Source organism: Sapajus apella, unplaced genomic scaffold (genome assembly GCF_009761245.1).
Source record: "Sapajus apella isolate SASKATOON/1434 unplaced genomic scaffold, GSC_monkey_1.0 scaffold39, whole genome shotgun sequence".
In the NCBI taxonomy this organism is placed as follows: domain Eukaryota; kingdom Metazoa; phylum Chordata; class Mammalia; order Primates; family Cebidae; genus Sapajus; species Sapajus apella.
This window is the reverse complement of record NW_022436979.1, coordinates 7,148,393-7,174,189: the sequence shown is the minus strand read 5'-3', so window position 1 is coordinate 7,174,189 and position 25,797 is coordinate 7,148,393. Positions and strand designations below refer to the sequence as shown.

General features: G+C 38.1%; 1 protein-coding gene across 4 annotated transcripts in view; it reads right to left on the bottom strand.

The window, feature by feature from the left end:
- Positions 1-25,797, bottom strand: part of GALNT7 (polypeptide N-acetylgalactosaminyltransferase 7) — a 156,086-nt gene that overhangs the window by 29,756 nt on the left and 100,533 nt on the right. For all 4 annotated transcript variants that reach the window (XM_032298663.1, XM_032298662.1, XM_032298665.1 and 1 more), the window contains exons 3-5: positions 4,271-4,437; positions 1,021-1,151; positions 703-782 (exon numbers count right to left, since the gene is read on the bottom strand). In XM_032298663.1, the coding sequence (XP_032154554.1) occupies positions 703-782; positions 1,021-1,151; positions 4,271-4,437 (378 nt within the window). The remainder of the gene's footprint in view (positions 1-702; positions 783-1,020; positions 1,152-4,270; positions 4,438-25,797) is intronic.

Here is a 25,797-nt window from a genome sequence, read left to right as displayed (position 1 = left end):
TTGCTATGAGGATTAAATTAGCCTGTGAAAAATGCTCCTGATAGGCCTTCACATTAAATCCTCTCATGATTAAATCCTCCAAAGTGCTGCCTTTGATTCATGCCACTTGCCATTTGCCACATGGACAGGTCTTATCTTCCTAATTATGGACTAGAAACAAGGAAGGTGGAGCTAGAAAATTGATGGTGCCTTACATTGTTTTAGACATTTCTGGAAACTCAATAGTGATTGTCACATTTCATGGAATAGCTGTCTATTTCTAACCTTTAAAGTTTCAATAGGAACCCAAAGCCTTGAGACAAATAACACTTGATCTTTTCTACTGAAAGGCACAAGAATCAATAGGTATAATTTCGAAGCATGGTTCCTTAAGTGTTTAAAACTCTTACCCCATTTTAGAGGGAGCAATTCATATTACTCTTAGAGAAAGTGCTTGTAGATAGAAGTGTCTTAATAACCCAACCACAAAATGATTCTTGAATGAAGAACCCTAGGTTTCTCCCAAATGCCAGACTGCCTACAGATGAAACAGTCTACAGTATCAGTCTAGCTCCACCCAAGGAAACTACTAGATGACGGATAACACTAAAGCACATTTGATGCACTGAATGGAACTGGAATCAAAGAATGAAAATATCATTTGCCCTTCTAGGACAAGGTTTACTTTTCAATCAGGAAAGAAAAAAAGCAAGGTAGTGTTACCTGTCCTTAGATATGGGAGCTACAAGTGGTGCATACCAGTTAACTGCCACCTCACAGTGGGCATCAAGGTATACCAAAACCTTAAAAAAAAGAGGCAGGTGAAAGAATACTCCTCATATATGTCACATCATATATTACAAACAATTTAAAATTAGATGCTAATAAGAATTAGCATTATAGTTAATTCTGACACACAAGTTATCTGTTTAAGCCAGCATTCTCATTTCAATAAAAAAAAACTGAAGGATGATTAAAAATGTATATGATTTAGTTACTAAACCCAAAATGTTGACATTGTAGATACCAAATGCTTCCTACCTGTCCAAGTTTAGCCTTCTGAGCACCAATACTTCGTGCTTGAATTAAACCTTCCCTTCTCTCATTTCGAAATACCTTCACTAGGCCATTCCACAGCTTAATATATTCATCCAGTTTTTCTTTTAAGTGCTCTATTAAGAAAAATCAATTGATATTATAAATTAGACTAATGAATAGAAACCAGTTAATTATTATTTTTCTCAGGAAACAAGAATAAAAAACAGGTGCATTGGGTAAACAGTAATTTTACATGGACCAGTCTGAATGTTTTATCTATTAAGAAGGAAGATGAAGCAGATTATTTAAGTTAATTTTGGGTTTAATATGCCTACAAAGAACTGGTTGGTGTGAGAATTATCAAACATCCCTCTAAACAATGATTATTCCAATTTACAGGTAAGGTTTTAAGATACGTCAAAACTTTTTTTTTTTCAGTTCACATGTTAATGTCAAGTCTGAAAGCTTTAAGGAACAACATTTTGTTTGCTGTTGGCAGAAGCAATGGTTAGGGTTTCTGAAGATGCATTACCTACTAATAATATACAATTTCACTGGAATCCACACAGGGTATAGGTTATTTAACATTTGTTTCTGGGCCGTCTTTCCCCAACCACAATCAGTGTTGAAAGTTGTAACCTTGATGTAATGAATATGGTTCCCAACAAGTTGGCATAAATAAAAAAATCTCATTTTTTCATCTTAAGTAAGAAGTGTATAATTATACCTTTTAAGTATAATTATACATACATATATATGTATATATGTGTTTGTAATTTAGTAGAAGGAATTTTGTGTTACAAAAAACCAGACACATTTGGCAAAGTTTCCATCTCGGCTTCCCATTGTAAGTGAACAGCTTTTGTTTATACCACCATGAGTCCATGAAATAAGATCACCACAGTCAGAAGGAGCTGCAGATCCTTTAAAAGATGCTTCTTGAGGACACACAAATTGTTGTAAAATTGTTTAAAAATCTGGCCCATGAATACGCAATCACAAGAAAATTGCTGCATTTAGAGATCAGTTAGTGGATAAATGGGCAAATCAGACTGTATACTTACTATTGGACTCATTTTAGGGTGTTTATTATTAGTAAGATACACTTGGGTATCTGGAATTGAGAAAAAAAAACTTTCTATTTTGGTGCCCAGTTTTAATAAGTATTATAAATAAAATTCTCATGCTTAATCATGTTTTCCCCCAGAAAACCTGAGTAATTTTCCCTTTAAGTTAACTTAAAAGAAAAAAAAAAAAGTGCTTATCTTCTTTTTAAAGTTCAGTACAGTCCTAAATTATTTCTTTAAAGCCTTTTTGAATTACATTAGGAGAGTTTTTTTGATATGTAACTTAAACACATCTTAAGTTTTTATGGACAGAAATGAATTGATGGCCCATGCTTCAAATTTAGATTCTTGGTTACCATGGACCAAAGATGGAAATGGTGCGTCCAATGCCTTTTGGCTTCTTTGTATCTCACACTGCTGTACACTGTGTTAGGGCTCAAAATATTCACTGCCTTTCCTTGGGTGAAAATTACCCTCTCTAACCCACTGACTGCAGGCTGGGCCACATGACTTGCTGTGGCCAACAAGTGGGCGGAAATGGCGTCACTCACGTGCACAGAAGCGTTAAGAGGCCACTTGTGTGTGTGTTCTTTCCCATAACCCTCTCTAGGCAGTGCCCGAGCCAAGGCTGTTCTGCACGTCTGGGCCCTGCAGTGAGGACGGGGTGCAGAGCTAGGGCTGATTCACAGGCACCGTATAGTTTGAGCAAAAGCTAACCCTTCCTTAGGCAAGCCACTGAGAGTGGGTTTGCTTTTACTTTGGCCCAACTCGGCCACAACTGGCTGATGCACACGTGTGTGGAGGAATTTGCTACAAACCTTCTTTAGAGAGGATACTGTAATGCCCAGAAACCCAAGTGCCATAATGAATTAGCTCGTTTGTGAGGTTTTATATGTATTTTGTATTTAAAAGAAAAATCGTTATCTTAATTTTACTTTCTGAATTTATTAGGGTAAGTACACACCAAATTATGACTGAAGTCTGACTAACCAAATACGATATAATTTGATCTCAGTCATAAGGATATGATTGAGATTTTAAGGTTGTTTTGAAATTGGAAAAACTAATTAAAGCTGTACTTTTGTTCACGGGTAGCCCAAACGTCTCTGCATACTCTAAACTCAAGGGACCCTGCATGATTTGTCTTCATTAGAGATTTGTAAAAGAAGCAATGATTAAAAAAAAAAAAAAAAAAGACGAAAGTAAAATACACAATACTCTGAGGTCTAAAATTGTGTTCTTTTCTAAGGCAAAGCAGTTATTTTAGGAATGCTAAATATCTTTTGGTATATCTTTACTTTTTTTAGGATATGATAAGCTTTTACTGAGTATTAATAATATAGAGGTTCTTAAAATTAGTAAAATTATTTTATAGATTTAGATTTTTGTACATCTAAATTATTATTGTACCAACAATATCATTTGTCTTGAGACAGAAATAGTGTTTTAATGAAAGCATTACTGCCAAAAAAAATTGCAACCTAAGATGGACATAAACAAAATAGACATGAACAAAATGTTTTGCCTAAAAGCTTTTAGATTTGACATACATGAGAACTGAAAAAAAGTTTTAATGTTATCTTAAAGCCTCTACTCTAAATGCATTTGATATAACTAAAAATTTTAAAGCTATACATTGTCTTGTGTACTTAAAAATGACTAGTTAATAAAATGATCAGCTGCACAGAGATGAAGGGAAAAAGAAATAGGCCATATTTCTATTTATTTGTGCTAACATAATGTGCACAGTTTCAAGATTGTCAACATGTCCTTGCAAAACCAGCAAAGGTTTATCCAGACTACGTGAATTCTCAAGTTTTGAAGGAAGCTTTTTTTATAAAGCCATTTTGAATGATATTTTCATGTTACTTATGTTTATCTTCACTTCTAATATTATAATCAGTGGCATACTTTTACCGAATTTTAGTGTACAACCAAATTTTTGTGTACTACTTGTACATCTCTACGCATGTAAAATAGACATAATAACATCTACTGCAAGGATTACTGTTAGTATGAAACGAAATAACTCACATACAATGCTTGGCACAGTGTCAACTTGTTGATAACAGATGCTATCAATAGATGCTAACTATTAATTTTTTAAAGCTAATTATTTTGAAGTCACATTTTTGGAATTATTCATGCTTATTTTATAGGCAAAATATAAGTTTTACAGCCATTACCTTTATTACTGAAATCATCAATTAACACAATTTCTGCTAAATATTTCCTTGGAGTCCTTTTAATTACACTGTGGACTGTTCTCATGAGGGTTGACCATCCTTCATTATGGAAGACAATGACAACACTGGAAGTGAGCAGGTTTTCATCATAATGCCAATACTTGCATCTGTAAAGATAAGATTTCATCATATTTATTTACAGGTAATCTATAACGCTTGGCTCCAAGCTGACGATATTTTCCGATTGGATTACATATTATCAATTTAACTGTGGTAAGTGAATGAAATATAACCTTTAATATTTTAACAGAAACACAAGATAAAAGAGAGAAACTGTTATGAGATAAAAGTCACTCCTAGATAAAGCTACTGCATACCCAATACTTATTCTGTGATAAAAAGAACTAATTTGTGAATTTATGCTGAGGATGCTTAAGATAGTATTTGCAGCTATGAGCTGGTTGGCTTTTTTTCATGACTTGGATCTTAGTTTACTTTCCTTTTTGAAATGAGCTTTTGGCATAAGATATTTATTTAACTTGTTATAAATAAACCATTATATTACCATATTTGAAAACTAAACACATTACATTACTATGTTTGACTAAAATATTCAGAAAAAAATTCAACAGGCTGACCTGAGGCATACAGCAAGCATTCAAAAATTTACTATGGAATGAACAAAGTGCTAATATTGTTTAGAGCTTTTAGATTAGCTAAAGAGCTTAGTTGTTCTACACAACTATTTGAAACAAATGTAGCAGGTGCAGTTTCCAGAAGCCTCTTCCTAAATAGAAGAAACCCCAAACAGGGCCTAGTAAAAAGGCTCATTTTGATTCTGAAAGAATACTCTGCAGTGTAACCAGTCCAAAGTTGGGAGGGACCAAACACTCTTTCAGAATAAGTTCAGAAACATAGTAGTGGGTAAAAGGAGATCTTGTAGGAAGATGTGGTAAGTGTTTCTGTAGAAACGAAAGCAGTCAGAGCACGGGATGCCTAATTTTAGATGGGTAGGGATAATAATCCCCCCAAACTAACTGTAACCCGGATAAAGACTCAGGCAACATTTTTCTTCCTCTGATTCTAACCACTGGGCTTAAAACAGCAGGTCTGGGTGAGAAAGACAGCAATTTTTATTTGCAACAGACACCAGAACTGGTGAAAATATATAACACATGAATGAAAATTAGGGAATTGCTGATTTTTAAGGCAGACGATGGCAACTTGGGGATAGGGCAAGACAGGATCTTTGAATAGGAGACAGGAAAGAGAAACACTGAGGGGCTGAAGGAAGGAGGAAGAGAGTGAGGTGAAGATGACAGGCTGGTGAGGGACCCCTTTGCTGTCCTAGGGACCTCCATTTGGGGAACATCTGTAGGCCTTCCATTCTTACAGAGGACAGGGGACAACAGAGCTGGAATAAAGGGTAATTTTATGTTGTGTTTTGTATAATATTTCCGTCTCCTTTCACCAATGTATAATTTAGAAATAATAATTTAAAAATGTAAACCAGGTTGTGTGCCAGAATAACTCTATTGGTATACATTTTTCTAATTTGTCTTAAGAATTACAAAGTAATGCATAGTTTGTTGCACAAAATTTAAACAGTATAGAAGTATATAACATAAAGGTGAAAGTTCCCTCCCTGCCTCTCTTTAGCAGGTTTTGTTACATTCAATCCTCTTGTTCTCTCCAGATTTTCCACCTCTTCCTAAAAGAGCTACTACTTCCCTTTTCTAAGGAAGAGAGATGTCCCCTAGTAGATGTCAAATCTCATCTCCTAGAGGAAATTATTGTTAATAGTTTGGCTGTATATATTTTTTAAGATTTTGTATACTCATGGAGACATGTCTGCTATATATATAGAACCCATGTTCAGATAAGTATATATAGACTTTTCTCCCATGTGAGTATGTATAAGACTTACATAATTCTTTTAATAAGAAACATTATAATAATGTTTCAATACATTATTGAATATTTATGGCTCTTCCATAGTCTAATATTCCATAGTATGACTGTTAGTCTACTGAATTATTTCTTTATTGATGGGCATTTCTGTTGATTTTATAATAATGTTTCAATAATCATCCTTTTGTATATATCTCTATGCCCTTGCATAGAATTCTTCCTACAGAATTTTCAAAGCTGTAAGCTCATTAAGGACAGGGGCCTCAGCTATTTTGCTCAGTGCCATATTTCCAGCATACAACATATAACAGCTGCTCCATAATTCTTTCCTGAATTGCTTTGGGGATAATATTTTTGAAATGTCTCTTGATATATTTTGTTCTCAGTAATGTCTACTCTCCACCCCACAATTTTCTACTTTGAGATACCCTCTAGAACTGAGGGAGAAGGAAAAGAAAAATCAGTTGGGTCAAACTCAGACTGCAGAAGTTGTCTGCCTGCAATGTCAAAGCAACAGGTAAAATTAAAACAACCTGGGAAAAAAACTCAGGCCGCACCTGCACACAGATAAGCTGACAGGGTCCAGCACAGAAGCCCTTTATTCTTTGTATAATTAGTGAGCTCTCAGGAAAAAGTTTCCTCCCCTTTTCAGGCATATACATGCCAGGCTCCTTGGAAACTGACACAGGGAGGATGGGGCATATCTAAAGTAAACCCACAGTTACACAAACAAGAGAAGCAGCACTTTGTACTTGCTAGAGACATACCCACAGTTGCATAAGATAAGGGGAGCTGCACAGACAGCTTTATTGATATGAAAAGTTGCTCAAATGGCTACAGAGATGAGAATAGTTTCTTATAAAATCTTTTGGATTTAGCTGTAACTCGGCAATCCACTCCGACTCCCCTCTCTGCTTCGAAGTGCTTTCTTTTGCTTATTAAACTTTCCCTCCACCCCTACCCTTGTGTTCATGCTCCTTAATTTTCTTGGATGCAGGACAAAGAACCCCGGGTACTAGTTCAGACAATGAGAAACCGCCACTTTAAGGTGTACTGGCAAAACTACAACAGAACAAGTGAAGTCTGTATGGCTTTAGTCTGTGGAGGAGGACATGTTCCTCTTTCACAGAAAAGGGAAGTAGAACCTCTTCTAGGGAGAGGTGGAAAATCTGGAGGGAACAAGGGGACAGAAGGTAACAAAAGCAGATGAAGGAAGGGGTTTGTGTGCAGCCTCCATTTCCCAGCTTTAGGAGGAGACTATCCAGTAGAAGGTGGTTGCTGTGCAAAAGAGAAACCACGCTGAAGTGTATTTAGGCAGGAGAGATATAGACAATTTCCCATTCCACATCTGCTGTGCAGTCTCCCTTAGCTCTAGGGTGGAGCCAGAGAGCATAGAAGTTTCCACATGCTTCCAGTGGGGAACGTGGATGTTCGCTAAGAGTTAAGAGCCAGGAGCCTGCCAGGGGTTGCAGTGGTAAGGAATAGGATGACATGTGGCAACTCTATAGGACAGAAGGCTTAAGACAGGACAGGCCCTTGAAGACAAGTGGGCTTCAGAAGATCCACAGTACCAGTGAGAGCCACAATGGAGATGAGTCCCCCAAAAGTGGGGCTGGCATGGAAAGGAAAGGCAGCAAGAGGATTGACTAGAAGTTACTGCAGCAGGGGTTTCTTTAGCAGCAGATCAAAGGGTGCCAGTCCACTTGGGAATACAGGCACACCTCACCCAGAGCCAGGAGGAGGCAGCAGAGACAGAGGTAAGCAGGCCAGAACCACCTATAACATGTTCCTCAAGGGTGCACGATCCTCTGTCACCTGGATGCTAGAGAGAAAATGAAGAGAGGAAAAGAGACCCTCTAGAGCACAGAAACAGCCCAGAGAGGGAGTCTGAATTTTGGGCTGACTAGATTGGACACTTAGCCCAAATGAAAGCATCAGCCCAACACAAACTGAGCTACCTTTAATTACAAGCTTTCATTTGCCACCATCAGCCTGAAGGCAGGATCTTATTTTAGCTCTTTTCTGGTTTGTCATTGTGAGATGAAGCCACTGGGTAGAACACACAGAAGTAGTGCCTATAATACACAAAGCCTTGATATTAAGATTTAGGAAGAAGGAAACATCCATTGTATTGAGGTAAAACCCCCCATTCTGCATCATTCTTCTCACTTTACTGGTGTAGCATTTGTAATACGTTCTAATAAGAAGGAAGGCCAACATTTAAATGGATGGGCCTTGATATATATTTTTGACTAATTTCTCCTCTTTGGTATCTCATTTCCCAAGAAAACTTTAAAATCTAACCTCAAGGACAATACTAGTTCAGCTACACTGTAGAACTGCTCTGACCACATATACTCACATTCAGATTATAGGCTGGCAATGATTAATGTTATTCAAAGAATTTTACAGAATATTTCCAGGGTAGCTATGTGGGCCAGTCTTGGCAATCAGCAGAAAATGTAAGAATTAAGAATTTCCATATTTTCCAAAAACTTAATAGATTTTAAAAATAAAAATGAAATGTCTGTAAATAACTCACTTGCATTTTCTCTATATCAGCTATGTTTTTAACATCTGTAGTTTGATATAAAGCCTTGTTATATTTAGACTTCATCAATAAATAATATCTAATTCAGAAGACTACAAAAAACGTTAACATTTTGAGGCTGCGAGTCCCTGCACTCAATATAATCATTAATCTACAGTAATGTGTGTGTGATCGCATTTGTGTATTTGATGTGTCGAAGTTACTCATCTCTTGCTCCTCTTAAAGGTTGTTTCTTACTTTTAGATCATTTGCTAGGAGTTTCAAGAAAAACAGTCATTTTTTATTCTCTTCCCTTAATTCTGAAATAAATATAACTGGGAAGATTCTTAGGCATAGGAAACAAATCATCAATTTGAGAAACACTGATTTTTTTACTATCCATTTTTTCTTCCTTTTTATTGAAACAATCTTGCTCTGTTGCCCAGGCTGGAGTGCAGCAGCGTGATCTCGGCTCACTACATCCTTGCCACCCATGTTCAAGTGATTCTTGTGCCTCACCCTCCTGAGTAGCTGGGACTACAGGCACGTTCCACTATGCCCAGCCAACTTTTTTGCATTTTTAGTAGAGATGGGGTTTCACCTTATTAGCCAGGCTGGTCTCAAACTCCTGATTTCAGGTGATCCACCTGCCTCGGCCTCCCAAAGTGCTGGGATTACAGGTGTTAGCCACCACACCTGGGCTCCATTTTTATTTTTAAATAAATTGAGGAACTTTCCTGTCTTCATCTAAAACCTCTTTTGCTCATTCTCATCATAAAACAAAGTAAAAAAATGCTTACAATTTTTAAGAAACAGTGCTGACACACGAATATGTCACTAATGTGGAATACAAAGTTTAATTTAGTATTCAGAAATCAATAGGCATTTTCAATGGGAGGAGAATTTACCACCTGATATAGTTTGGATGTTTGCCCCCCTGTAAATCTCCTGTTAAAATGTAGTCCCCAGTGTTGGAGGTGGGGTCTGGTGGGAGGTGATGGGGTCATGGGGGTGGATTTCTCATGTTTAGCACCATCCTCTTGGTGCCCTCCTCGCAATAGTGAGTTCTGGTGAGATTTGTTTAAAAATGTGTAGCTCACCCCTCACTATCTCTCTTGTTCTCAGTCTCACCACATGAGACCTGTTTCCCCTTTGCCCTCTGCCATGACTGGAAGCTTCCTGAGGCCCGCCCCCCCCAAAGCCAGTGCTTGCACAGCCTGCGGTATCACGCTTGTACAGCCTGCAGAACCATAAGCCAATTAAGCCTATTTTCTTTATAAATTACCCAGTCTGTTATTCCTTTATAGCAATGAAGAATGTCCTAATACATCACTGTTAAACCCAACTGCTCAAGATCAATAGACTGAGGGGAGTGGATTTTACTCAAATGTTCAGTTTCTCTGGACACTGGTTGGAATGACGTTCCTTGAGAACACAATACGGTAGATTTTATTCCATACGGTGCATTACACATAGTAAAATAAAAAATCTAAGCATCAAAAGAAATTTATAGATTAAAATTCCTCATTATCACCCTCTGGAAATGCCTCATTTTGTCTATGTCTTTCCCAAAAAAGATTGCTATAATAATTCAGATGTGGACTGGACAACATATGAAATCAATGCTACAATTTTTAGTCTGGATATAATTCCTTTATAAGTATAATCTAAAATTATATTGGCACTGCATTTTTGCCACTATATCACATTACTAGCTCACAAATACCTAAAAATTTTCTCCCAAAATGACTATTAAGTCCAATGTTTCCCATTCTGTATTTTAGCAGTTGAACTTAGTATCAAATACCATGCTTACATGTATTGCATTTTATATTGTTGGTTTAGGTACATGTTCCAGCAGGTTCTGCCCTCTCTGGTTTTTGTCATTTGTTGTGTATAACCACCCCTCCCAGTTTTCTACTTGAAAATTGGACTAATGATTCAATTTTATCTACTGTTTATATGGAGGCATAGGAGATCAAATATTATTTTAAAGCTATGTGTTTTCCCTGAGAGGTTGATATCACTCCATTTATCAGTTTTACCTAATTGTGCTATCATTCAAACTACATTTATTCCTCTTCTCCATGGGGATCTAAATACTTTACTCAAATATCTTGCTAAATCACACTGCATGAGGTATCACACAGTCTCCTGGTCTACTACACGTCTTCTTTTAGGTATAGCTATGACTTTGGTCTGACTCTTTTTCACAGCCCATGCTGGTACCTAGTGACGGCTACTTTTTAAGTATGTTTAAACGATCTCCCTTACGATGTTATTGTGTATCAGTCACAAGTTTTCAGGAATAAATTTTTTCTCTCCTCTTTGAGAAATATAAGGTGCTATTTTCCTACCTCTAGTTTCCTAAAATTTCTCCTCTTCTTTCCAATACCTGTGGATTACTGACGGCACTTCCTCTCAAACTCACCTGGCAAGTTCCTCAATATCTGGTGCTGTAAGAGGCTTTAAAGGCTTTAACAAATCTAATACACTCTTAAGATGTCAGTCATGATACTTTCAGTATGGAAATCATTCCTGCAGACAACTACAAAGGAAACAAAAAAGTATTGTACATCTTTTTTTTTTCTCATATGTTAAAATCATATCATATGCCCTAATCATCTGCCTACTCTTTTGCTTTTTAATTATTTTATTCTGAACAGATTTTTATTTTTATTTTTTTTTTTTGAGACGGAGTTTCACTCATGTTACCCAGGCTGGTGTGCAATGGCGCGATCTCGGCTCACTGCAACCTCCGCCTCCTGGGTTCAGGCAATTCTCCTGCCTCAGCCTCCTGAGTAGCTGGGATTACAGGCACGCACCACCATGTCCAGCTAATTTTTTGTATTTTTAGTAGAGATGGGGTTTCACCATGTTGACCAGGATGGTCTCGATCTCTTGACCTCGTGATCCACCCACCTCGGCCTCCCAAAGTGCTAGGATTACAGGCTTGAGCCACCGCGCCTGGCCTCTGAACAGATTTTTAAAGCAATTTTTTAATATTTGCAGACAATAATACTTGGAATGCATGTCTAGAATGTGGCCTGTTTTTCTGAAAGCTGCTCCATCACTCTGCCCTACTGAGGTCCCCTTCTCTAAGAATCTCCTTAAACAGCAGTTCCCAAGAAAAACAACCACGTGATGTCATCCCTGGGCCATCAAAATGGACTCAAAGTGCACACCTGTTTGCGAGGTGCCAATCAGAGTTCTTCTTTGCGAACTTTGAGCTTCTGAAACTCTTGTTGGTTTCTTTTAGGCTCTTGCATTGTCAGGCAAGGACTGGGCAGCAGAGAAAAAAAGAAGTAGTGATGGGAGTTCATGAACTCTGAGAAAGACAGAGCACATGACTTTGGTTCTCAACTTTTTAGTTTGTACTTCTGAGTCTCCCACAGCCACCATGTGTGCTTCCTGACCTCGTGTTCTATGAGATACTCACATATCTTTTCAACTAGTAGCTCACACCACCCCCTCCACATATTTTTTGTTTTAAGATTAAACTAGTTAAACAGATTTGTTTCTGGGCAAATAATCCATGTCTAACACACTACACTTGATATTTTTTGAAAATATAAACTATTAAACTAAAAAACACTTGATACTATTTGAATAATAAACTAAATAATAGTTTATTATGTCTTAATGAACTAAGAGTTAAACCGAGAGCTTTTCACTAAGTTATCTATCTATCTATCTATCTATCTATCTATCTATCTATCTTCTCTCTAAATTTGAGATTATTGGAGATCTTCCTCTATGGTCATGGTTGAAGTTACAGGAATGTGAGCTAGAGACAGAGATGGTATTGCATGATAGGTCCTAAAATTTTTTATAAATATGCAAAATTGATTAAACCTAAGAGAATTACATATGCTCACCAAACAAGAACCTGATATATAAAATATTAGTTTGAAATGAGAAAAAAACAAATTTTCATGCAACCTAGTCATCACTGGAAGCTCTGCCTGCAAACTCTAGTTACAATAAGAAGGTTGCTTGGCAAACACATAATCTGTTTTAATGGCTGATGCCTTACAGTTTTGAAGCTCCCTGCTTCCTCCTCCACAATAGGGTGTGCTGAACAGACTAAATTTATACTGACTGACTCAAGCTCCCTCTCTGATGGACAGTTAGTGGTGCAATAATCACATCTTTTCTTAGGTTCTCTTATTCTCACCCCCATGTACACTATTCCTTTCTTGATAATACTATATATTCCTTATTTTAACTAGACAATAAAATTGAGGTTATAGTTTTTTATTTAATCATTTTCTCAAACACTGCCTCGATTCCTTGAAGACCTTCTTTTCTTTTCCTTGGTCAACAGAGACTCTAAGGTGATGACCTAGTTACTTTTTTCCAATGTTATTATCAATCAATCCCTGTGAAGGTCAAAATTAAGCCTATAATAACAGAACTCATTCTACCTTATCATCTGTAAGATTAAAATGCCAGCAAAACTAATGATCAGAAGCTCTGCTCTTAGCCAAAACAGCATTTTCATGTACTATGTCAAAACTCAATATATACTTGTTGATTTGATTCCAAAAATTTTCCTGGGACTACACCTTTGTCACAGGAGTACTATATCACAGAATACTACTCATTTTCCTTATTAAATAATTAAGTATTAATTTAAAAGGGAATAAAAAATGTTTACTTTCTGCTCTATTGAGGCTGACAGTCAAAATAAATGCACATGGAATTAATGGACGAGTCTGCTCTTTCAGGATGAAACTAGACAATTAAGAAAATATGACTGTTAATTACACCCCTTGCTTTGGAGTGTACTGTATGGTGCCATAGTTGGAAGGCAGAACTTATTCTTGAAGGTAGTACCAGTTGGTGGCTTTAGCTCATTGCACCCATATCACTATCAGGTGCACCCCTCCGAATCAGCTCAATCTAAATAAAACAGTGTTTGCCATGTGTGCTGGGTTTTAAGACAAGCATCCCTAGTTCCAAGCAGGTTACTGAATCTGAACTTCTCCTAGGGCAGATTTCATTTTCTGAGGCACAGAGTTGAGATGCATAGATTTATTTCATGTCCAAATAATCAGTGGGGTTAGAGGAAAGTGGATCATTGTTAGCAGAACAGCATGGCTAGTACCAGAAACTCTCCATTTTACCATGGCTGAATCCTAAGGCTGGAAAGCTACAAAAAGCTCATAAAAACCATTGGTGCATGTAGCTAATGTAACAAAGAGCGGCACCATGATCTGCCAGACCACTTGCGGCCTTCTCTGACCCACAGCTCACTGAAAAGCTTCTATTTATTTCTATTTTCTTGACTCTGCTCTGAGGTAGCCAGTTTTCTGGCACTCCCACAGTCTGTGGGATGCAGCTGTCCAGGGGTTATCATGACAACAGCTTTCTTATCTCAGTTCCCACCCAGATCTCAGCTGCCAATGATCCTCAAACACAGTAACAGTATGGTTAGAATCCACAGCTCCAAAACGGCCAGGCTTCCTAAAGTTTACCTCATCATTGGGCCACTCAGCTTGTGGTCTCTGCTATCACCTTAAATAATGTGTGCAAACTGTAGGACAGAAACATTCAAGTACCATTTTAGAGAACACTTCAGTCTCAGCCATCCCCTGATGCTCCCCCTCATTTAGTGTCCTAATGAGCCCAAAGAAATGAGAAAGTTATGTTCCCCATGTTGAAATACTATGAGAGAAGATGTGAAGTGAGAATGTCATAGTTGATAGGTGTTAAGAGTGGCTGCAGAGGGATGACTGTATTTCCTTTTGGTGTGGACATTAGAGGAATCAGGGGCTATGACCTAAGTCACTGAGCACTGGCTGCAACAGCAGCAGAGGAAAGACCACTGCAGTGAGCCACAGAGAAGGAACATGAGCACCCATGAGGAATCCAACAGGATCCATTCCCAAGCATATGTTCAACATCCCCGGCTGACTCCCAGAACTAGTTGCGAATTTGAGGGAGCTAAAATTCTCACAGAGTAGACAATGTTTGTGCCAAACAAATGTTGATTTTACTATTAGTTATTGTGATCTCCTTTTACCTCAGACTAAGGCAATGCAGTTCTAATAGCTTTTACAGTTTTCAAATTACTTTAAACATATTACCTCAGGTGAATTTCACAGTGACCCTGTGAGGTAGGAAGGGCAGGCATAATCATTACTCATTTTATACATGAAGAAACTGAGGCTCTGTTAGGTTATATGGTTTGCTCAAAGTCACACAGAGACAGCAGCAAGATTTAAAAATGAATCCTTTGACTCTAACTTGAAGGCTCTTTCCTTAAACCTACAGGTTTACTAAGAATTATACACAAATATATGCTTAAAAAACATACAGGAAAATAAATTCCATGTATTAAGCATATATATTTAAAAACATACAGGAAAATAAATAAGGAATAAATAAGGAATTTATTTTCCTGTATGTTTTTCAAGCATATATGCTTAATACATGGCCACCAACAAAATGATTACACACAGTTCAGAGAATGTCTGTTTAAAGGTCGAGGATACTAAATATGTTATGGAAAATTAAGAATACTGAACTATGTCTTTTGGGTAGCTATTTTCAAGTTTTCTTTTTCTGAAAAGGAAAACATACTCAGACAGATGTATCCAGTTAATGATTTGAAATCTCAAACCACAATTTAGGAAAAAAAAATCTGGCAGGGAGTCCTAGGAGTGGACATATGTTCTTGTACATTTCTTCAAAACTCTCTGGGAAAGGAAAAAAAGAACATTTCACAGTGTGAGCCATATGTTTATAGCTATATTGGACTCTCATTTCAAATATGAGCTTACATGCCATATTCTGTGTTATAGAAGTATCAGCTTATCAAACACTGATATATTTGAGCTGAAACAACAGGAGAAAGGATCAACACTGGGAACCCTGCATGGATGTATAGACAGCCTAACATCCTGAGCAAATACAGGTTTGCATCTTTGACTTAGTTATTAATGTATGCTGCACCTTATTCCACAAGCAGCTTACAAAGACACACAAAATGAAACAGTATTATAAAAGTTAAAAATGGGAGGAGGGCAAAGATGGATAAAGAAAGGATGAGAGAAAAAGGAAGGAGGAATCAAGAATGAGGTTTTAGAAGTAAATACCAGAGGGCCAAGTGCTCCTGTGTGCACAATTCTGGGGTACCACTGACAGTGAGCACACTATGAATACACCAAGTGAGTAGCATGGTGAGTTGGGTATACCAAATACTTCTTATGGATAAATCACAATTTTGGCTTTAATTTTCTAGCAAGAAAACCTAGTCAGGTCTGTGTTTAACAAACCAGTTGTTCAGAAGAAGTGCAATATTCTTGGTGTGAAGACCAGATGGGATTTTTCATTGTTGTTTTTAACAACAACAACAATAGGGGCCTCCTTATGGTGAATGCAGTAATGAGTTTCACTGGGCTGTTTTTCATGAAGACTTCAATGGAGACCAATGGCATTGTACCAAGGTGCAAGTCAGTAAAAACAGTTGTGCAGAGAACAAGTTGGGAATTTAAGTTCAACACAGATTTGAAAATCACACTTTACAAACATTCCTTAAAATGTTTATTGAGTCATCTCTCCCATTCCATGTTTCATCACTCAGTGAGTGATTATATGCCTTCTCAATGTACTCTAATTACAATGAGGAAATGACATCAGCCAGATGGAGGACTTAAGATTTCCAAAAGAAAATTTCAACACTGCTAATGACTGAAGAGGTACAGTCTTACAGTAGCAGCATGATAACTTTAGGCTGGAGTTAGTAAATAATTTCTCAAAAGAGAATTGTTAGATATTACAGGATTGGTTGCAAGACAGGTTGTAATATTTGCTTATGGAAGTCTTCAACATTGATAGTAATGCCCCTATAGCAAAATGAGGAGATGTACTAGATCATTTTTTGAAGACTCCACTGTGAAACAAATATGGAAAAAAAAAGAGCATGTAATATACAATAGTTAGGATTTATTAACTCACAGAACAGGTATTTTCTGGGGATAATAAGAATATGCTGGCTACATTTAGTAATTTATAAAGATATTAGGAAACCAAGTAGTTCATTTGGCATGTGACTGATGCATATGAGATGTTTAAAAATATTGTGGAGGAGAAAATTTGCTAATACTATTTCAAAAAATTATTACAGTAATATACCTCATTTCTGGAATCAATTGAGTTATCTTTACTTCTCTTTTTACATCTCTGCTTCATTGTAATTTTCCAGAAAATCAAATCTTTCTGAGGCAAGTGAGTCACCAAGAGTGAATTGAAGTTAGTTATCAAATGTTTTATGGCTCAAAGATGGGATGGAATTATAAGAACTGAGATGGTATGTTAATTCTCACTTTGAAGGAGGCAGATGACAGAAAATCTCAAACCAAAATTTTAGAAAACATTTTAGTTCACTCAAAATCTGGCAGGGAACCCAATGACTTAACTCATGTGAACACTGCATGTAAGCTATGGTCAACTGTCATCTTGAAATAGTATCAGTCTGTTGCATTCTCTCCTGAGAGTCCCTCACTTTCTAATGATCTACAGATAGTGCATATATGCGGGGAGACCATTACCAAAGGAGAAAAAAAAGAAAAACAGAAAAGGGCGAAATAAATATATTCTGTATGAAGTGGAAGCAATGAGGGACGGAGACGGTGGAGAGCAGAGGAGAGACTCTAGAGTGGACAAAACACTACCAAGTAAAAGGAACCAGTTATTAATCCTTTGATTTAGTGATTCCACTAGGAATTTGTCCTCCTGAAATAATCAATGATGGACACAAAGATTGAGCTATAAGTGGGTTCCTCACAGCATTGTTTACCACAGTGAAAACCTAGAAATAATCCAAATGTCCCAAATAAAGGATGAATGAAATAAATTGTGGTCATCCATGCAGTGGATCATACAGTTAGCAAAATGGTGTTGTGCAAAAAAATATTTAAAGATACATAAAAATGTGTTAAAAATTTAATAAAATTTTAAAATAATATATAACATCTGACCTCGTCTTTTAAAAATATACTACTTGAGGTTGGGCATGGCGGCTCACACCTGTAATCCCAACATTTTGAGAGGCTGATATGGGTGGATCACCTGAGGTCAAGAGTTTGAGATAAGTCTGGCCAACATGATGAAACCCATCTCTACTAAAAATACAAAAATTAGCCGTGCCTGATGGTGTACACCTGAAATCCAAGCTACTTGGGAGGCTGAGGCAGGACAATCACTTGAACCCAGGAGGTGGAGACATTTCAGTGAGCTGAGATTGTGCTGCCGCACTCCAGCCTGAGCAGCAGAGCAAGACTCCGTCTCAATCAATCAATCAATCAATCAATCCTTTTAGATATAGATATAGATATAATTTTGGTGGTAGGATTACAGGCGACTGTTTTTACTTTCTTCTTTTAAATATTCTATGAAATATAAATACTTCTTTCCTTTTTTCTAAATATTTAAAATTACTACTTAAGACAACTACAAGTGAATAGAACATTACGCTGGCAGCTTCATAATCAGCAATTCCCTGGGCAAAAGATCTAGCCTGATACCTTTATTCTCATAAAAAATAGTCCTTAAAGCTTTCCCCAGAACAACAATGTCACCTTACTAACAGAATTAGACCAAACTTTGGTATTCACTTTGCAGATGACTTTGCTGAAATGTATCTATTCTAAAAAGCAAGGGCATATTTTTAAAATCATTACTATTTATACTCATTCTCATTTTGAGTCAATAGGTTAATTCAAAGATTTGCAAATTATACTTAGGGGAACTTTGTGCTTCACTGCTGCCAGTTTTTTCCCTTCTGCTATTAGCTGGTTATTCCATCTAATATATAGTCCTTCCAGATAGCTGTCATACTAATAGAGCAGGAGCCTGCACAGAATATAGCTGCCAAGAAGACTGCTGTTTCTCAGAGGGCTGCAGCAGCTAAAAGCAAAGATAAATGTGCTTAAGCGGGAAAGGAAAAGACAAATAAAGATATAGGAGCTCTGCTGGAAGAATTCTTTTACAAGGGCCAGTTGCCAATTTTTGGTGGTTTATAAATCCAAAGAGGAAAGCCAGCACTTCTGAATTCCAGTATGATGTTCCAAATATTACTGAGTAAATATGTTTAACTATCATCACTTTAAAAAGAAAGAATTTCATGTGGAGGAAAAATTAAATCTTTTGATGAAAAAAATCCATCAGAAACCTTAGAAGTAAATCCTAAACACTCTGAAGCAATTGAGATGGGTGTCCGAGATTAGCATCACAGCACTGACCTCTATGGTGATCAATACTAAAGCCTTCATAAAAGAAAGGAGGCTGTCTCTGCAGCTTCCTCATTACCTAAGGTATTCGAATGTAGAACGTCAATTTTCCCCTAAAATATTCCCCAAAACACCTGTCACAAAAACAAGCATTCTTTTTTTCAATCTTCGAAACTCAAAATTTCATAGGAGCAATTTGACTGAATCCCTCCGATATCTAATGTCTTATTTTCTGAAGCTGATGTCAATCTGTCATATCTTTATTCTGGAGAGCACGTACAATTATAAGGGTTATTGCCACTGGTTAAAGGGAAAATTATCTCCAAATTATCTCACTTTAATTTCAAAGATTTCCCCATGAAATCATCCATACATATCCTTACTGATTGCCAATAGTATTTTCTCTATCCTTCTGCAGAATGGTTAAAACCAGTGCCTATGGGTCCAAGTCCACTTGATTATCCTTGATTATATTTTTATATTTTTCAGGTTTTAGAAATATGCATACATTTATATCATCTAGTTCTTTCTTCACAGGACTTTTGTAAATGACATCTCTCACAATCAGTTGACAAGGTAGGTAGGGTATCTCTAGTTTTACTGGATATGAAACATCCTAGCATCATGACTGCACTTTTGATCCTCAAAAGCCATTCATTTTTTTTCCTGCATGATTATAGTTAGACTTCATGGCGGTGGTCTATCAGAGTTTGTTGTATGTTTCTTTGAGGCCAAGATTGAAATAAGAAACAGGTCCAATCACTACTTGGAAAGAATTTAAATTACTTCTGTTGAGGAAGAGGAGGGAAGATTAAATCTAAAATTAATAAGTATTCCTGGCTGGGTGCAATGGCTCATGCCTGTAATCCCAGCACTTTGGGAGGCCAAGGTGGGTGGATCACCTGAGGTCAGTAGTTCCAGACCAGCCTGATCAACATGGAGAAACCCCATCTCAACTAAAAATACAAAATTAGCCGGGCGTGGTGGCACCTGCCTGTAATCCCAGCTACTCAGGAGGCTGAAGCAGGAGAATTGCTTGAACCCAGGAGGTCGCCGTGAGCCGAGATCTTGCCATTGCACACCAGCCTTGACAACAAGAGCAAAACTCCATTTCAAAAAAAAAAAAAAAAAGTATTCCTGATAAAAGTAAAAGCCAGTTGCCAGGAAATTAAACAGATTCAATACAGCATCCAACCATTTAGGAAAGGTGATGCACTTGGGGCCTGAGGATATGATACTATCACATTTACATGGTCATAAGTACCTTTGAAATTCAGATTAGGTCTGCTTATCAGCAGAGACTATTTCAGCACTAAATCTAATAAATATTCCAATCAGTGCAGAAGACTTCCTGTGTTCCATTGCTCATGTCAGTAACTGCAGCAGCCTCTGTTGGGTACACTTTGGCATGATTCCAGCTGCCTTCCCAAGCCCATTTTAGCAGTTAGATAGCTATAAAAGGAGGTGGAGGATAAAGTGGGGAGGGGTGGGAAGGAGCAAAAAAAGATGAATTATGAGGGGAACATATAATAATAACTAGGCCAGTTTGTTTCTATTCCTTAAGTGGAAAAACAATATTCTATGCTTTTTGGTCTTGACATTTCTAAAAGCCAATATCAGATTTCAGTTTTGATATAAATTAATAGGCAAATAATATTTTGTTTTGTTCTGTGCCTCTGTTGTCTGAGTGCTCCTATAATAAGTCGTGCTTATCTGACAAACGTTAGAGGAGCCATGCCCCTCTGATAAACATTTTCATTGTTACTGAGATTTGGGTTTATTCAATGGTGTACTAGACATTTTACCCATTAACTATAAAGTAAATATTTCTATGATTAACTTGAGCCCCATACTAAATACACCAAAAATCTGTGGATCTTTATTATTTGTGGATTTGATGTCAACAAATGTGGACTGCAATTGGAGATGCCCGATTGGGCATGCACATAAGCATGTTCTGTTTCTCGTTTCTGCTCGTAAACAAGTGTCCTATTTGCAGTCTGTTGGGTGCCACAGATTTTCTTTCTTTCTTTTCTTTTTTTTTTTTTTTTTGAGACAGATTCTTGCTCTGTTTTCAGGCTGGAGTGCAGTGGCACGATCTCGGCTCACTGCAACCTCCGACTCCCTGGTTCAAGCTATTCTCCTGCCTCAGCCTCCCAAGTAGCTGGGAATTAACAGGCACCCACCACCACGCCCAGCTAATTTTTGTATTTTCAGTAGAGACAGGGTTTCACCATGTTGGCCAGGCTAGTCTCAATCTCCTGACCTCGTGATCCGCCTGCCTTGCCTCCCAAAGTGCTGGGATTACAGGCATGAGCAACCATGCCCAGCCTTTGTGATTTTAATTGGTAATTTTGCTTAAAGTTACCAATTACTGTTTAAAACATTCTCCTGAGAATAATGTCAATGTGCTACCTGGCATTCCTAGCAAAAAAAATGCTGTTCTGTGTCCTGTGCAGAAAATCCATGTGAGATAAGCTTTATTTGGGTGTGAGTTACAGTGTTATTTGGCCCTGAGTTCAATGTAAACCCATCAATGTTATAGGTAAAATAAAGTGTCTTTAAAAAGATACATGCCTAAAACAAGGTTAGGTTGGTGCAAAAGTAATTGCAGTTTTTGCCATTTAAAAAAATGCAAAAACCACGATGACTTTTACACCAACCTAACATTTTTCTTCACTTCTCTTGACACAAATTATAGATTCAATCACCCAGCACTTACAAGCAAGCATTTCTTTATCTTAGGTTGACATTAAGAACTTCTTTATAATTTGCTCGCTTCTTTCAGGACTCCTCCTCTTATGTAGTAGGATGGCAGAATGAAAGACAATGAAGAGGGTACTACATTCTAAAGGCTGAACACCCGACACCTGGCGTGACGAGAGGCCTATACAGATAAAAGAGCTTCTGAGGCTTGTCTATGCCACACAGGGGATGAAGGTGGCCTCCAGCAACTGTGACCTCCAACCAGTGGGGCTCAGGTGTGGCATGCCTTTTATGTCCTTTAGCACATTTGTTGCCCACAATAACTTCACAAGCCAAGTATTATTATCCACAATTGCCAGAAAGGAAACCAAAGCTCTCTTAAATGGGCATTATCATGCACATAACTCAGCTCTGTATGGGATTCCCGAAGTGAACCTCATGTTGACTTATGAACTCGACACTCTCAGGTACCATGAAGCACCCCTCATTTTCCTTGAGCTCCCGCTTGCTGAGGTGAAAATTCTGCCACAAAGGGGTCCCTGCTCCTGTGGAGCTGGTCTCCCTGCTGTGCCTATTTTAGGGAATGGCCACTGCTGGTGACACTTGCTGGTCTGTGGGCGAGTATGGTTTCCCGTCGCTGCAGAAGCCACTGGCTGCTAATCTGCCGATTAGTGTCCACAAACCCTCAAGTGTAGAAATTTGCCATCCTTGAGTTGGACAGGCATTTTAACGAACACTCTTTCAGCATATCTCCCTAGCATTCAGGTGTGCGTTTCCAGGGTCAGGCTGGAGGGTGATCTCAGTGACAGGCATGGTACAATGGTAAATTCTGCCCATTCCCTCAGCAACTCATCCTCTACTCTTAAGGGCATTCCAAGGTGGCTTTTAAAAATTAATATATGATAATAGTACCTTTTTATGGGGTAAACATGATATATGGATACATGCATATAATGGGTAATGATCAAAGCAGGGTATTTAGGATATGCACCACTTCAAACATTTATCATTTCTTTGTGTTGGGAACATCCCAAATATTCTTTCCTAGCCCTTTTGAAATACACAATACACTGTTGTTAACTATAGTCACCCTGCTGTCCTATTAATCATTGGAACTTATTCCTTCTAGCTAACTGCATGTTTGTAGTCATTAGCCAACCTTTCTTTATCTCCGATCCCGGCCCTCCACACACACGCACCCCTCTCAACCTTGGGTAGCCATCACTAGACTCTCTACCTCCATGAGATCAAAGTTTTTAGCTCCCACAAGAGTGAGAATATGCAACATTTGTCTTTCCGTACCCCAGCTTATTTTTAACATAATGTCCTCCAGGCTCATCCACATTGCTGAAAATGGCAGGATTTCATTATTTTTATATCTGTTCTCTTATTAATAGTATGACTTCCTACAACTTAGATTTAAGCAAAGGCTCTTCTACATACAGTTGGAATTTTATATGTCCACATTTAAAGAGAGTTACGTTGGGACTGACAACATATTTCTTTTGCTCCTAAGTAAAAATTTTATTACTATAAAATGTTTAGCAAATATATAGAAAATACTACCATTAAAACTACTGCTGTGATCAATACACTTTCCTTTGTCTGGTAGAGTGAAAGGTCCTAGAATACCTGGATTCACTCCTGTCAGGCATTTAATTTAATCCTGGATGATCACATACTGTTTACACTTGGGATTCTTTATCCACAAAGTGAGGAATCTCTCATAGTACCAAGGGACCCTTCCAGCCCCCTTCAGTTCTAAAATTATTTTATTTTTCTTTTTTGAGACAGTCTTGCTCTGTCTTCCAGGCTGGAGTACCATAGTGCGATCTCAGCTCACTGCAACTTCCACCTCTTGGGTTCAAGCAGTTCTTGTGCCTCAGCCTCCTGAGTAGCTATGTCCAGCTAATTTTTTGTATTTCTAGTAGAGATGGGGTTTCCCCATGTTGGCCAGGCTGGTCTTGAACCCCTGGCCTCAAGTGACCTGTCTGCCTCAGCCTCCCAAAGTTCTGGGATTACAGGTGTGAGCCACTGCACTTGGCCAGTTCTAAAATTCTATTACAAATTTAATACATTATCAGCAAGGATCTTGAAGTGTCCAAGCCATTCTCTTTAAAAGCTACCATGTGACTCCCAAAGTGCAATCTTATGTACTAGGTTCCCATCCATTCTGATAAGCAGTTTATCTGGGCCATTTGAGGCGTGAGATGAAAGTAAAGATCTAGACTCAGAGAAAGGAGATGAAAAAGGCAAAAATTCTGAAAAGAAATGTGGAAGAAATTCAAGGCAATCCCATACTACTTCAGGGAAGGAGAGAGACAGGTTGGAGGTAGAGGAGAGGAGGCAGATTAAGGGGAAAGAGGCAGGGTGGGGGTAGGCAGAGAGAAAGAGAGAGAGAGAGAGAGAGAGAGAGACAGACAGGCAGACAGACAGACAGACAGACAGAGGTGCTTACACCACCACCATTGCTAGTATAAACAGCTGGCATGTACTTGCTGCTTACCATGTGCTAGGTGGTGAGCTAACCATGTCACAAACCTGATGTCATGTAGAGAAGGCTGGTGAAGCTAAAAGACGAGGAAATCTAGGGGATGATAAGCTTTTAGAACAAAAAATAAGTTTTCAATGTTCTAAAAATCATAAATGTATATACAGAGGTATGGAGAAAGACCATGACCATTATTCACCAAACAGTAGCTGCCTCTGGAAAGGTCACTTCTTGGGATGTCAGGCAAAATGGGTTTCCTCCACCCCTGGATCTGGCACCAACAAATGCTAATAGAAGGAGACATTCTCATAACAGGATTATATCCTGGAAATACTAGCAGGGTTGAGCTTGGCAATATAAAATGGCTGATTGTCCTCAAGCTAATCCACCTGGTCTCCTGCCTACTCCTAGAGAAACCAAAGGACAAGCCTGGTATCCTGGCTGCCAGTCTGATGGTCTCCTTGCCAGGATGGGCACAGTGTTGAGTGGCCAGACATGAAGCACAAGTTTTGCCAAACAGTACAAGTTGCTAAAGTGCTGGGATCAAAGCAGCATTTGCTTCTGCACCAATACTAGGTAGCCAAGTCAACAGATGCTGCATCTATCTTTACTTTCCACAAAGAGCTGTTGCACCTGGCAGTGGCCCAGGGGCTGCCAAGCCCCCCCACCCTCCAGGATGCAGGAAGAGGCAATACCACAACAGAAAGCATGCCACAAAGCTCAGGCTCCAGTGACAACAGCTGCACACCAGCTGCTTGCTGGCTGGTTCTATTCAGCTTTTTGTCTAGAGAAACAATTGTGGAACACCCAGGGGAGAATGCAGAAACAGAAAAACTTAATTTTAAAATGAGAGAGACCTGGGAAGATATCTAGGTCTCTGATTTCTAAACTTGTTGGAGGAGCCCAGGGATTTCAAGAAGGTGCCAAGAACTAAAGTATACAGTTGCCTACGAAGTCACTTGCAAAAGGATTCTGGGGCTTTTTGTGGTTCAAACAAGTTAGAAACACTGACAACTCTCTTTTTCAGATAAGAAAATTGAGACTCCAAGGGGAATATAGAAGAGCAATACCCATCTGACCTTACTACGTGCTCAGGGAACTCACCTGTATTAGGACAGAGATACAAGAATCAACACCACAGTGTGTAGACTCATACATTATACCTTAGGATGGACACTGATGGGAAAAATAAGACAATTTTTCATCTTGTAGGGTTGGCTTTGTCTTATAACATTTTGCCTTGTATCATAACCACTCATATCTCAGTTACTCTGGCTTTGGGTGAATTATTCTGATTCCATTGTATATCTGCTAAAGTTTACAATCATTAGAATACAAACAGTAAGTTCCTTCTGACAACTCAGGTATATATAGCAGATATTTTTATCTTGAAAATGGGACGGTGGATGGGGTGGAAAAATCAAAATATGCCCTCAAGTTGGTATGTTATTTTCCTACTGAAAATTTGGTCCTAAGACTAACTTTAAAACAATTATTTTATCTATATAAACACTATCTATGATAAAAGTGACTGGCTAAAGCGGGAAGGCCTTGCATGGAATAGCTTTACAGATGTCCCAAACCAATTACCTAGCAGTTTAGAACTTAGATAATCAGAGTAATGTCTGACCACAGGTGTTTATCATGTAAA